The sequence below is a fragment of the Halichoerus grypus genome, chromosome 14, assembly GCF_964656455.1.
Source record: "Halichoerus grypus chromosome 14, mHalGry1.hap1.1, whole genome shotgun sequence".
Lineage (NCBI taxonomy): Eukaryota > Metazoa > Chordata > Mammalia > Carnivora > Phocidae > Halichoerus > Halichoerus grypus.
Genome location: NC_135725.1, coordinates 90,913,505 through 90,927,930, shown reverse-complemented (window position 1 = coordinate 90,927,930; position 14,426 = coordinate 90,913,505). Strand labels below are relative to the sequence as shown.

The window sequence follows — 14,426 nt, the reverse complement described above, 5'->3', positions numbered from 1 at the left end:
CTCTCCCCTCTCCCCTATGTCCATTGGAAGCCCACTGTGCAGGTAAGTCCCTGGAAGGAGAGCTCAGCTCGTGCCCTCCCCTTGCTCTGAAGCCTCTGTGCCTCCCCACTGCCCCTGCGTCGGGCTCCGGTGCCCCTCCTGGCACACAGATACCCGGGTGCCTGGCTTTGCCGCTGTCTTTTCCACTAATGCCCTAAATTCCAGGCAAGCTTGGTCACCCCCATGCTCCTGTATGTGCTCCGTCCTTTCTTGTCTCTGTTGGCTCAGGCTGGACCTCCTCCTTGTCACTTGGCTGTGTCCTGCACATCCTTGGTCTTTGCAAGGTGACATTTCCCAGGATTGCCCCCCCGCTTGGGGATGGTTGTGCTGGGGTAATGCCGTCACCCCTTTGTGCCCATTGCTCCCTGATCATGGTCATCTGTGTCCCCAGCGGAGCACAATGCCCAGCACGGGGTAGATCCCCTCAGCACTGCAGCTGGGCAGGGGGACGACAGTGTCCCCAGCACCTCCCAGGGTGAGTGCTGACCTCTGTACCCTCTTGGATGAGCTCCTTCCAGAGGGCAAGGGTCCGTCTCCGTCTGTGGCTTCGAGCCCATCACCTGGCCCTTGGGTGGTCTGTGCTGGGGGAGCATCGCTGATGAGCCAGGCCCATCCTGGAACGTTTCTGCCTCAGATTCCGCAGTGGGCTCCTTATAGGAATGGGCAGGAGGTGCTGGAGGGGGAGGCTGGAACGGCTCCCCACCTTGGCCTGGCTCAGGGATTCCACCCAAGGCAGCTTGTCCTACTGGGCAGGTCAGTGCCTCCGGCTGGGTTCTCCCGAACAGGGCTTGGGGTCCCCTAGACCCTGGCCAGTGCTGGGTGCCTGGATTGCAGCGGGCACTGCCCCCTGGTGGCCGGCAGGAGTGCAGCGGCGTGTGGACCTCCAGAGCTAGACTGCGGGGTCACGCAGTTCTGCCCGGCTCCGTGGGAGTGGGGACCCTGCCAGGGGCCCAGTTCCCCAGAGCTGAGAAGCAGGCTGGTCAGGTCTAGCTGGCTGTTTTCTTCTAGTCTGAGCTAGAAGGGGGTCGAGTGGCAGGGCAGGGAGAAGCCGTTCCAGGAGGCAGGGGCTTGGGGGGTCTCGCCCACTGACATGCGCCGTTTGGGGTTGCTTTTACCTTCCCTGCCTCAGTTTACTCGTCTGTCAGATGGGGTTTCGAAGGCCTGCCCGCTGTGGTGGCTGGTGGCAGGTGCTCTGGAAATGTGGATGGGGATGGGGGTCAGCCTGCTGACCCCTCCCCCACCTCCGTTGTTTTCAGGACTTAGCGATGTACATAAACGAAGTTAAACGGGACAAGGAGACCCTGAAGAAAATCAGCGAATTTCAGAGTTCTATAGAAAACTTGGTAAGTGTGGCTGATTCTCTACAGAGTGGAGATTAATTAGGATCACACATACACATTTTAGAAATTACTTCCATAATCTCGGTATTAAATGAGCAGGCGGGTGAACCTACTCTCTCCTTCTGGGTCGGGGAAGCGGGCGCAGCTGTGTACCGAGGTGGCCCGCGCGGTGAGGGGCAGGGTCTGCGGGAGGAACGGTATTGACCCCCTCCCTCCCTCCCTGGCCTGGACCGAGGACAGAAGGGCTGTGGCTCCCGAGGAGGGGGCAGGCTCCCAAGGCTCCTTGTCCACCTGCAGCTCTGCTCTCCCTGGGAGGGTCAGTGGGGAGACGGTTTGGCCGCTCTGTCTGGGAGCGGCCCTCGGCTTCTCCCCTCCCCTCCCTCCATTAGGCAGGGCTGACGCCTCACAGGACCCTCTCCCCAGCCTGGTTCATCAGAGGCTCAGCCTTGGGGTGTTGGGTGAGCCACTGTGTCCTGCCGGGAAGAGGAGATGGGCCATCCCAGAAAGCAGACGCTTCCTTGTCTGTTCCTTGTAGCAAGTTCTCAAAGATCTGCCGAGTATTTCAACCAGGCTTTCTGTACCCCAACACTGTGGACATCTGGAGCCAGGCCGTTCTCTGTTGTGGGGTCTCTGCTCGGCATTGTAGGGTGTTGAGCATCCCTGTCTGTTCACCCCACCCTCGGGAGTCCCAGACATCCCCGGACATCCCTTGAGTATAGGGCTACCCTGGCTGAGCACCACTGGGTTAGCCCCGGATACTTCTAGTGCCTGGCGGGGTCTGGGGCTGTCCGTCTCCCCCTGTGATCCTTGATGCTTTCTAAGGGCTATATGATGCAAGTTTTGGGGTTCTTAAAGTTTTTAGATATGAATCATCGTGTTCCTTAAATAACAAAAAGAACACAGTGGTGGCGGGCAGGTGTGGGCCCGCCCCGGGGGCAGGGCGCATGCTCAGCCTGGGGGTCTCTGCCGAGCCCACCAGCAGCAGGCGGAGGAGATGCGGGGCGCGGAGGCAGGCAGCCGAGCAGGGTGCTCACCCTACCATGTGTGACGCCGGAGCTATGCTGCTCTCAGCCTTGGACTGGCGGCTCCTGCGAAATTCGGAAAATTCAGAAAGCTGCCGAGAACTGTCGTCATGGCGCCACAGGCCCAGCCCCTTTAACGTGCTGGAACATTCTCTCCTGTCCGGGTAGACCGTTTCTTTGCAAACCACGCAGGGAACGCGCCTTCTCTGAATCAGAGCAGAGGGGAGAGACAAGCCAATCTGAAATCGCAGCAGACCAGAGAGGGATTGGACTCGAAGCCTCTTCCTGTGGAGGACGCCCCACTGGAGGCCCCCTCGCCCCGCCCGCCCTCCATCTGATAGGCCTTGTTTGTTCTCCTCGGCTTGGTTTCCCAGGGTTGGGCGTCCGGCCCTTCCTACCAGGGCCTGGCTCTGGGCTCCACACAACGGCGGCCTGTTGCCGTGACCCACGCCATCAATCGCCTCTTGTTCCCGCAGCGCTGAAGGGTGTGCTCAGCGAGGCTGGGGCAGGGCCCATCCCCCAGCCCCGTCCTCTCCTATCCCGACCTGCGCCCCAGCCAGCAACCGCAGGCTCGCTTCTCCCAGTTCTGCCTTCCATGTCCGCGGGAAGCATGCCCGCTTGGGCGCCGGCCCGCCGCCCTTGCTCTCCGTGTAGGTGCGGGGCAGCTGGGGCCCCCTCTGGCGCTGGGGCTGACCGCCTTGCCCTTTCTTTCCAGCAAGTGAAACTGGAGGAGTATGGGAGGCCGAAGATCGACGGGGAACTGAAGGTCCGGTCCATAGTCAACCACACCAAGCAAGATAGGTGAGCGGGCAGGCGGCCCCGGGCTGGGTGGCGGCCCCTTGTAGTCGGGCACCTGCTTCCTAACGGCCTGGAAACAGCTTGCCCCCTCAGCCCTGTGTTCTCCTGCTTCACTCGCTTCCTTTCTGCTCAGGGACACGGTCCATGCCACATCACCCAGTGGCTGCCCTGCCCGTGGCACTGGGCTGGGCTAGAGGGCAGCCAGAGGCCCTGGCCTGCGAGTTCCCAGGCTCCCTGGGGCCACATGCGCTCTTGGCCACATGCCTGCGAGGAAGTGCCCAGGCAGGCGACGGGGAAGGCTCCAGATGCATGGCCCCTGCTTGTTCAGAGCTCTCTATGTGCACCTGCTCTGTGCAAGGCCTGGGGCTGGGGCTGGGGCCATGGTAGATAGGGGTCCTGTCCCTCTGGGGCTCCCATCCTAGTGGGGGATGGAGCATGGAGGCCTGAGGAGCCCATATGAGCCTTGAGCCCTGGGGGTGGGTAGCCAAGGAGGGCTTCCTGGAGGAGTTGCATGGAGCAGCTGAGACCTGCTGGGGGGTCAGAGTTGGCAGGCGAGCCCCACAGTGGGACGGGGCCCAGGCTCGGAGAGGGAATAGCCCTGTTGCTGCCCACCCCAGGCACATGCTGGCTGTCCTGGGGCCTCGGAGCACGGGGCACTGGGCATGCTGACGGCCGCCTGGCCACACTGCTGGGCCAGGTACTTGTTCCTGTTCGACAAGGTGGTCATTGTCTGCAAGAGGAGAGGCTACAGCTACGAGTTGAAGGAGGTCATCGAGCTGCTCTTCCACAAGATGACCGACGACCCCATGAACAACAAGGACGTCAAGAAGGTGGGCCTGGGGCTGCTTGCTGGTGACGGCAGGGCCTTCTGGGGCTGAGGGAGGAGCTGCGGGGTGGCCTCGAGAGCAGGGTGAGCCGGAATGGAAGTCGGCACTGACCCCGACTGGGTGGCTCTGCTGTGTGAACGGGGCTTCCCTTCTGTCACCCTCGTGTCACTGTGCCTTCTGTGGGGGGCAGCCCACTCTGTGCCCAGCCCAGCACTTCCCTGGCCCTTTGTCTTTGAATCTTCCCTGGGGGTGGGTGTCATCCGGATCACAGCTCCTGGGTGAGGGGACCGCAGAGCGGCTCTGAAGAGAACCAGATTGTAGACCATGGCCCCTGATTTCAGCCCACATTGCCACCTGCAGTAAGCAGGCCTTCCTTCGGACGCCGATGTCCAGCCAGTGGGCCAAGGCTGCTGGGGGGCGGGGCCGGGGCTGTTGGGGGTGGGACCACAGCTGTGTAGGGTGGAGCCACGACTCCAGAGGGTGGAACCGAGGATGCTGGGGTGTGGCTGCCACCCCCTCTGGTTCAGTCCTGCTTCAGCAGAGGCTACTGCACCCCAGGGCTTGAGCATCTACTGTGTGCATCCCTGGCTAGATTTGGGGGCCAGAAGCCAACGTGCTAAAAATCCCAGATTCTGGACTTCAGAGCTTGCAATATAGAATGCAGGTTCCACCTGGAAGGGCTATTGGGGGTGACCCACTCAAGCCCGCCTGATGTCTGAAACAACTCCTGAGGCTTGGGGTCAAAGCCACAGTCCCTCCAACCCCTGGCACATCTCCTCCGGGAGGCAGAGCCTTGCCCCTGGCAGTGCTGGGTCCTGGGCTGTGGTACCCGGTGCTGGGCCAGGCTGAGTCTCTTAATGATCTGTCTCCCTCTTTCCTCCCCTCTCCTCATGCTTCCTAGTCTCATGGGAAAATGGTAAGCACCTGGGTCCTCCTCCTTTGCTTTCCTCCCCTCAGGGCCCAGCCGGCCCTTCCTTTCTGAGCCTGAGCAGCAGTGGAGACCCCGGGTGGGCCTGAGCAGCGCCAGGCTCCTGGCTTTTTTCTTCCTTCGTCCTGCTCCCTGTGCCCTCATCAGGATGGTGATGTGTATTCATGCTCACAGACTGCCATTACGGAGGGTAGAAATGAAGGCCCACCTGCCTGCCCCGGTCCCACCCTCTCCCATTCCCCAGAGGTAAAGGACCACAGGCTGTTTTATAGTGAGCAGGGCTTTGGTGTATTCTCACGGTGTCCTTCTCCGCCTTCCTGTCTTCCCTCCCTCCTTCCCTCCCCCCTCCCTCTCCTTCCCTCCCTCCCCCCTCCTTGTCTCCTTCCCGGTCTCCCTCCCTCCTTCCTTTCTCCTTCCATCTTTTCCAACACAAATGGGCTCAGACTTTCCACACTTTTCTTCCTGGGCCCCTTCGAAAGCCCCTAGAGATGGCCTGGCCTGTGGGTGGTCAAGGCAGCTGGGGGCTGGTTCAGCTGCAGGCTCTCCCAGCCCATGGCCTTCTCCAGCCTTTGGTTGGGTTTGTTTCTGTTGTTTTACTTCGGAGCAGTGAGCTTTTTAGCCTCACATTTAGGAACTGAAAGTGGGTGGACCAGGGTGGTGGAAGGGCCCCAGGCAGTTCAGAGCACAGGCTCCCTGGGGACCCCACTCGGTCAGAGACATGGCCCTGGCTGAGCCTGCAGAGGGTTCAGTTGAGGGTCCACCTTGCAGCGGGAGGGAGAGGGGCCCCATGACATCTTGTTAGAGGGGTGTGTGCACACACGTGCGTACACGCACATGCATGTGTGTGTGCAGGCACGAGTACCTGGTACATACGCACATTCATACGTGTGCACACACAGGCACGAGTACCTGGTACGCACACGTACACGTGTGCACACACAGGCACGAGTACCTGATACGCATGTACACACGTGCACACGCAGGCACGAGTACCTGGTACACATGCACGTACACGTGTGTGCACACAGGCATGAGTACCTGGTACACACACGTACACATGTTGCACATGCAAGCACGAGTACCTGGTACATATGCACGTTCATGCGTGTGCACACAGAGGCACGAGTACCTGGTACATGCACATACACATGTGCACATGCAGGCACGAATACCTGATACGCATGTACACACGTGCACATGCAGGCATGAGTACCTGGTACACACACGTACACACGTGTGCACACGCAGGCACGAGTACCCAGTACATGTGTGCACACACAGGCACGAGTACCTGATACGCACATACACACATGTGCACACGCAGGCACGAGTACCCGGTACACGTGTGCACACACAGGCACGAGTACCTGATACGCATACACACATGTGCACACGCAGGCACGAGTACCCGGTACACGTGTGCACACACAGGCACGAGTACCTGATATGCACATACACATATGTGCACACGCAGGCACGAATACCCAGTACACTCACATACACACGTGTGCACACGCAGGCACGAGTACTCGGTACGCACATACACACGTGTGCACATGCAGGCACGAGTACCCAGTACACTCACGTACACACGTGTGCACACGCAGGCACGAGTACCCGGTACGCACGTACACACATGTGCACATGCAGGCACGAGTACCCGGTACACTCACATACACACGTGTGCACACGCAGGCACGAGTACCCAGTACACTCACGTACACACGTGTGCACACGCAGGCACGAGTGCCCAGTACACATGCACATACACACGTGCACACGCAGGCACGAATACCCGGTACACTCACGTACACACGTGTGCACATGCAGGCACGAGTACCCAGTACACTCACGTACACACGTGTGCACACGCAGGTGCAGGCCCGAGTGCCCGGTACACATGTGCACGTGTGTCCGTGCGCCCCAGGCCAGGCCAGCTGCGAGCCTGTCCCCTTCTCCCGCAGTGGTCCTACGGTTTCTATTTAATTCATCTGCAAGGAAAGCAGGGCTTCCAGTTCTTCTGCAAGACCGAAGACATGAAGCGGAAGTGGATGGAGCAGTTCGAGATGGCCATGTGAGTGTGGGGCGAGCCGCAGCGTGGGGTTCCTGGGAGCCCCAGGGGCAGTTTGTCTGGGACCCCCGCAGGCAGGGCTGATTTCAAACGCCCAGAGACCGAGACAGGCTCTGTCACCCCGAGACCCCAGGCACACCTCGGTAGCACCTTCGCTGTTTTATAATGTGTCTGGGGCCGGCGCCCCTCCCTCTGGGACACCTGTGGCCCCGAGGCTGAGCCTGGCACAGCTGGCCAAGGGAGCAGTGAGGGGCCAGGGCAGCTGCGTGCCAGTGACGCCTGGTGACCTGGGTCCTCAGCGCCTTACGGGCGGCTGGACTGTCTCGTTTTTGTGAAGGCACAGGGCTCTTTTTCCGTGAAACCTAGAAGGAGCCCCCAATATGTCCAACAGAGAAAGGGGATCACGGGTCCCCAGACACACGGGGCCCTGAGGCCAGAGTGGGGTCCTGGAGTCAGGCAGGCCGGGGGCCTCCGGGCAGGGGTGCTCCCCTCCCTGGTAAACACCGTGGGTTCCACCTGTCACGCCTGGCCCTTCTGGCTTTGTCGCCTCCCATGTATCCGGCCCTCGCTCCATCTGATTGTAGATGCGGTCCAAGTGAATGCTGGACGTGTCCCCCTAAATACTTCCGGGTGCTCATCCTGAGCTAAGCGCACCATTCAGATTTTAAATCTCAAGCTTGCATACGGTGAAATCCCTAAGGGTACATTGGCTGAGTTGTGACAAATCCTGCAACTGCCAGAAACCCTTAGCATCCTCCTAGAAGGCGCACCTGCCAGGATGGCACGCTTGTCAGCCCTCACGCAGACCCTCGTTCTGCCTGGGGTGTCGGGGCAGGTCCAGCCTGAGGCCTGGCCTCCTGACCTCCGGCCCAGCCTACTCCTGAGCCTGGCTGGCCCCCAGGTCGACCCCGCTTTGGTAGAGCTCAGGGAGCCTGGGCCTCTTTCCCTCGGTCAGGTCCAACATCAAGCCAGACAAAGCCAACGCTAACCACCACAGCTTCCAGATGTACACTTTCGACAAGACCACCAATTGCAAAGCCTGTAGGATGTTCCTCAGGTGAGGAGGCTGCCTGCCCCGGCCCCTGCCTGCCCGCGCTCACGGGGGCCTGGGGCTGCATCCGTCCTGTGTACCCCTCACCCTGACCACCCCCCTGCCCCCCCCAGGCCAGCCCTGTGCTGGGCCCAGAGCGGCTGGAGAGCGTTCCTTCAGTGTCAGACCATCCAGGCCCTCGGGCATTCCAGATTGAGCTGGGAGGGGAGGCAGCCGTCCCTGTGGGAGCCCCGGGCCTGCCATGCGGGGAGGCAGAGCAAGGCCAGGAGAGGTCTGGGAGGAGAGCCAGCACCAGGCGGCACGGGAGGGCGAGGCTCTCCGCAGCCCAGGGCTGGGTGATCTGTGTGCAGATGGCGAGGTGGGGCTGGGGGTCTTCGGGCCTTGCCATTGGCTCGGAGTCGTCCTCACTTCCCTTCCCCCCTCCATGCAGGGGCACATTTTACCAGGGCTACCTGTGCACCAAGTGTGGTGTCGGGGCACACAAGGAGTGTCTGGAGGTGACACCTCCCTGCAAGATCAGTGAGTACCGACCCCCGTTCCGCCCGCAACACACAAGCCTCCAGGGCTGCTCCTCGGGGCCCCGTGACCCACCCTGAACTGAGGGTCCTGTGGCTCACAGCTGCCCCGGTACTTCCCTCCTGGCCCAGCCACCTTCCTGTATTCTCCTTTCCCACGATTGAGACCCCACGGAGCAGGGACCCGATGAGAAAAACCAGGGCTCAGAGAGGGGAGGACACCTGGCCCGGGTCACACAGCACCAAGAGGCCCTGCCTGTGGGGCATTCCTTGCCAAAGCGCTCCCTCCTCACTAGGGGGGCTCCCGCACTTCTCTCTGCCTCTTTGTACCCCCACCCCATTCCGGTTGTAAACTTGCAGAACCTCCACCCCAAAATGGGCACAGAACATTCTTGGCAGTTGCGTGGACATTTCTGATCATAGAGAAACGCTGGTTGTAACTGTTCTTTACCCTTGGTTCTCCTGCACCCAGACAGGTCTGGCCTTCCTGAGCCACGCCTTTAGCCACGTTAGTGTGCCCACGTGTGCACACATGCATGCATGCACACTCGCACAACACCTACAGGGCTCCCATGCTCTTCGTGCCCAGGTGTCGGGGGGGAAGCTGAGGCTCAGGGAGGGGAGGGGACCCGAGCCTGCCCGCTGACATCTGGGCTGCCCAGGCTCCTCTGGCGGATGCATTTGGGGGAGTACCCCGCCTGCAACAGCTGGACGGGCCGCCAGAAAGCCCGAGACGGTTCTGAGCCGCCACGGGCAGGGCTGGCTGAGCACTGGGTCGGGTGGGGATGCTGCAGCATGAGTCTGGGGACGGGGGTCCCTGCCGAGGGCCGGCTCTGCCCCCGCACCACACGTGGGTGCCCCTGATCCTCCCACATCCCCCGGGACGGTCCGTTGCCCTGCGTCCACACTCGGGGAAGCTGCACTCAGAGACGGGGTTAGCTCACTCCAGGTAGATGGAAAACCATATCAGGCCTGCTCGTCACCCTGAGCCACCACCAGCAAAATAGAAAATTTTGTCTGTTCTTCATTTACTGTGACTGCTGGCCCGGCGCCCTGACTGCGAGGAGGGTCCGACAGGTCAGGCAGACGCCCTCCTCCGGCCACAGGCCCGATGCAGCCCCCTCCACTCCCCCACGAGCCTCCTCTGGGCTGGAAGTGCCGGCCAGAGCCCATGGGCACAAACGCGGCTTTTCAGCTTTGCCCATCGATACCGCCCTCTGGTGGCCGTGTTCTGTCACACGGGTGACGGAACAGTTCATGTCTTTTGACTTTTTTTTTTTCTCTGATCCTCAAAGTAACATAATTACTTACCAAAAATTTGGGGACAAAGAGAAGAAACGGAATACAGAAAAAATAAATATCATCCCTGAAGTTATAAAGAAATAACTAAAGGTGATGTTTGATGTATTTCCTTTCAAGTTTTCGATTTTAGAATGAATCTTTCTGGGTTTTTAGTCTCCTGATTATTAAAAATGCTCATTTCCATAGAAAATTGGGGAAACGTAGAGAAGAGTAAAGGAGCAGGTCATTCACTCACGATCCCACCAGCCAGACAACCACCGTTCGCCGATGCGCTCTGTTCCCTCCGCCGCACACGCCTGTCCCCCTGCCCAGTGTCTTCTCATGTTTGCGTGCTTTCCATCCTGCCTACAAGTGGGGTCTCACCAGACGGGCAATTTCGTGTCTTCCATAAGCCGAAGTTATCATGGGCGTCCGCCCCATGTCACTGAGAGCCCGTGCTGGGCACCTGGTTTTATTCCGGAGAGTTCCGCACTGGTCCAGCGCTCTCGCCGTTTGTGCTGGGCTTGGGCTCCGGGCAGCGCCTGTGACCCACAACGAGGCAGCTTGAACTGTGTTGCCACGGGGCCAGGATGGCCCAGAACGGAGCCTCTCCCTGGGGAAGCCTTGCTGCTTCTCCTCCCCACCCGGTGCCCACCGGGCCCGTTGTCTCTGTTCCGTAGGGGCTGTCGGCGACTGTCCAAAGCCGTCTGCCACCGAGAGTGTCACGTGGTGTTCAGGTCACATTAGCCACTCACGTGCGTTAGCCATTGTGGTCCTTGCTTCGCCCAGTGGTGGAGTGGCGGCCCCGCCTGCCGGATGGCTGGGGCCCAGCTGGGCACCGCTTCCTCCCCCGGGGGTACCCCGAGGCAGGCAGGAGGAATCTTCGGGACATCTGACAAGCGGAGGAACCCCGTGTCTGGGAGCGAGCGCGCAGGCAGATGGGTGGTGTGCGTCCTGACAACCTCTTGTCACCGGCCCGTGGCAGGCATCCCTAGTCAGGAGTGGAAGCTTTGCCTTTGAGCCCACGTTCCACCCGGGGCTCTCGGGCAGCTGCTACCATCAGAGCGGAGTCGGCCCAGGCGGGAAACCTGTTTGCCAGTCTGTGTTCCCCGGGGACCCCCGACAGCCAGCGCTCCGAGTGTGCCGGCGGAAGTAAACGAGGGACACTCGTGGTCGCCGGCTGTGCTCACGTGGGGGGGAGCGCACCCCCCGGGGCTTGCTGCTGACACCTCACGTGCTTCCTTTTCAGGTTCTCCCGCAGACTTGGTGAGTTCTCCAGACTGTTCCCTTCCTGCCACTCTGCACCCCACGCAGCCCTGTGTCCCCGAGCCAGAAACACCTGTTGTTCCTGATCTCACCACTGCTGGGCCCACCCTGGCTGGCGCACAGGCCACTGTTGCTCACTGGGGCCTTCGATTTCCTTCATGGGCCTCAGGAGAAATGGGTCCCCGTGCACAGGAGGTCCCAACAGGGCTCTGCTTGCCCCGTGGCTTGCGGGTGCCCAGCTCTGGGACAGGCATCCACCCACTAGCCCCCCCATCCTGATGGGGCTTAGAGCCCTCTGTGCCGCTGACTTAGGGCAGACGTCCCCGCCGTGGGGTCTAGTCAAATGAACCAGCCCTAACAGGGTGCTCGCCGGGCCTCGTGTGTGGTACAGAAATGCCCTCATGGAGGCGGGAAGAGCTCTAGCATTCGGTTGCATATGCAGTGGGACATGTCCCCGGACAGAGATGACAAGCCCCAGGCTCAGAGCAGGGAGGCCCCCAGCTGGCGTGGTCAGGGCAGCCTTCCTGGAAGAGGTGGGAGTTAATGGCGAGGGATGGATATCCCGGGGCAGTGCAGGGGCACCGAGGTGGAGGGTGTAGGTAAGAATAGGGGAGGGCTTGTCAGAGTGAAGCCGTGTCACGAATGCCTGTGGGCCTCTGGGATGTGTCCCTCTCCTCCCCCTGCTGCCTGCCTCGACCCTTCTCTCCCGGGAGGTGGGGGGCAGGGGATGTCGATGCCAGGGCAGCCCTCCCTGATCACTGTGGTTTGTCCTTGCCCTCCCAGGACGCCTCTGGAGCAGGACCGGGTGAGTCTGTGGGACTCGGGCCCTCTCAGCTGCCATCCAGGTCCGTGGTCACTCTGGGGGCCAGGCCTGGGCCACCGTGACTGCCCAGCCTCGCCCGGCCTTCTGGGCTCCAGGCTCCCTCCACGGCCACGTCCCCGGGGGGCCATCGTAGTGTCTGATGAGGGCCCAGCGTGCAGAGGGTCAGGGTCCTTCCAGGGGGGAGGGCTGCAGCCAGAGCCCCCCTCCACGGGGTGGGCCTCAGAGGGCCGCTTCTGTCACTTTGCCGATATCCCCGTGTCCTCGTGCCCCCTGCTTCGTACCGTGTGGCAGGAACGTGGCTTTTAGCTGTTGAGGGTGGACGGCGTCGCGAGCCGAGCTGCGCAGTCTGAGCCGTGCGGGGCCACCGTGGCCTGATCGTCAGGAAGCAAAACCAGAGCCGCACTGAGGCCCGGGACACCCGTGTTGGGGCCAGGCCTGCAGACAGGCCCACATGCAGCTGGTGGGGTCAGAGCAGGGCTCGGGCCACGAGCGCCCTGCAGATGCCTGGGGGGCCCAGCCGGGACCCCGTTTCAGCCCCAGAGCCGCCCCAGCCAGCTGTGTGTGGCCTTAGCCAGCCCCTGGGTCTCGCTCACCCCTGGTCCCCCATCTCTGCCTTGAGGGGTACCCCGTGTCCTGCTCCACACACGGACTCTCAGTCACAGATTAGAAAGGGGTCTGGAGGAAAACACAGGAAGTGCCACTTAAAGTAAGCGGCCACTGCCATAACGAGCCCCTGAATCCGTTAGTCCCACGGTTTCCTTATGACACTTGACAAGGGGACCTGGGGTCTCATGGGAAGAACTTAGGGTCCCTCACCCAGGAGCCCTGGGGAGCCGAGGTCAGTGGTGGGTGGGCTGCCGGCCAGGACCGAGTCACTGAACGAGGGGCCCCCTCCTGCTCTGTGCCCGCAGGTCCCAAGATGGTGGCCATGCAGAATTACCATGGCAACCCAGCTCCCCCCGGGAAGCCAGTGCTGACCTTCCAGACGGGCGATGTGATCGAGCTGCTGAGAGGCGACCCCGAGTCTCAGTGGTGGGAGGTGGGTCCTGGGGCCCGGATGGGCAGGTCTGGGGGTCAGGGACCATCCCCGGTGGAGGGAGGCAGGCTGTGAGCAAGACCTGAGTTCTCTCCCAGGCAGGAATTCCAGGGGTCCCCAGCCCTGTGTTCCTCGGGGTGTCTGCTTTCACGGGCCGAGTACAGCATCCCCTCCCGTGTGCCTCCTGCTGGGGTGCGTCCTGCACACCCTCCCCAAGGCTCTGCCCACCTCCTGCCTACCTGCCCAATGCAGGTCAGAACTGCAATGGGGCAATCAGGTGTCATGCTGGCCCCAGGGGGGTGGGGGACCCTGTGACTTCCCCCAAGGAGCTGCTGTGTGGTGGAGCAGAGACAGACGGGGACACGGTGTCCCAGGATGGTTACGGTTCTGAGCCATGAAACTGTTCTGTGAACGGGCCCACAAAGGCGGAGTCCTCCTGCGCCCACCTGCCCCTGGGCACCCGAGACCCACGGGGTCAGCATGGTGCCACGGGAGCTCGGGGCACCCGGCCCAGCCTGGCCGGCCGGGGGTGACTGAGACCTGCTTAGAGTGAATGTTTGTTATGTTCCCGTGACTGTTACCGCCATCACTGTTGTTTTGTGATGGTCCTTTGTCACTCCGTACTTACAGATGAATTTATTGTGCTAGACCACACCTTCACATAACTGGAGATTCGGAAGGTGCAGAAGGGGGTCTGCAGGATAAAGTCTCTGACCCCAGCTGCCCAGTTCCCAGGCCCAGGTGTCCCCAGAGCCATCGGTCCTGGGTGGCCTTGCAGAGAGGCTTTGCCAATGTGAAAGGGGGAGGCCGAGGAGGAGCGGCCGGGAGGACCTTGGGAGCCCCGGCCCCTGTAGACCCTCCCAGGGTTCTATCAGATGCCCCCGGTCCACACGCCCCTTCAGTTTGAGAAACACCCTGTAGATACAAGGACTGGAGAGCAGCTGGGGGTGGGGCTCTAACCCCAGCTCCGAGCAAGTCTCTCAACTACTTCTCTGGGCCTCAGTGTTCTCATCTGTAAAGTGGGGACGCCACCCGCCTTCCTGCCTGGCGGTCATGAGGTCAGCTGAGGCTACAGCGGGGAGTGCTGCCGTCACATGCTCTTCTTAGGACCTGCCCTCACCCCGTCCTTAGAATAAGCTGAGCCGCACAGCAGTGCCCGCTGCACCCGCTCCCACTGGCCCGGCCCGGCCCCCATCGTCTGTCTCCTTCCAGGGTCGGCTGGTGCAAACCAGGAAGTCAGGCTACTTTCCTAGCTCGTCCGTGAAGCCCTGCCCCGTGGACGGAAGGGTAAGCACTTCCCACAGAAGCTTCTGGAGCACAGTGGCCGGGAGGCTGGGGCTTCTGCGGGCTGTCTCCTCACTCGGGGCATCTGGGCTTGGTCAGCACGTCCTTGCTAAGTAGCCATTGCTGGCCCTGGAGCTGGGGGTCG

General features: G+C 61.4%; 1 protein-coding gene across 5 annotated transcripts in view; it reads left to right on the top strand.

Annotated features, from left to right (window-relative positions):
• Window positions 1–14,426, top strand: part of VAV2 (vav guanine nucleotide exchange factor 2) — a 169,518-nt gene that overhangs the window by 141,464 nt on the left and 13,628 nt on the right. For all 5 annotated transcript variants that reach the window (XR_013443880.1, XR_013443881.1, XM_078061992.1 and 2 more), the window contains exons 12-21: window positions 1,296–1,382; window positions 3,117–3,202; window positions 3,897–4,029; window positions 6,919–7,028; window positions 7,981–8,082; window positions 8,507–8,595; window positions 11,122–11,138; window positions 11,922–11,943; window positions 12,873–13,000; window positions 14,210–14,284. Coding sequence is in view for 3 of the 5 variants with exons in the window: in XM_078061992.1 (XP_077918118.1) it covers window positions 1,296–1,382; window positions 3,117–3,202; window positions 3,897–4,029; window positions 6,919–7,028; window positions 7,981–8,082; window positions 8,507–8,595; window positions 11,122–11,138; window positions 11,922–11,943; window positions 12,873–13,000; window positions 14,210–14,284 (849 nt within the window). In the remaining 2 variants the exon portion in view is untranslated. The remainder of the gene's footprint in view (window positions 1–1,295; window positions 1,383–3,116; window positions 3,203–3,896; window positions 4,030–6,918; window positions 7,029–7,980; window positions 8,083–8,506; window positions 8,596–11,121; window positions 11,139–11,921; window positions 11,944–12,872; window positions 13,001–14,209; window positions 14,285–14,426) is intronic.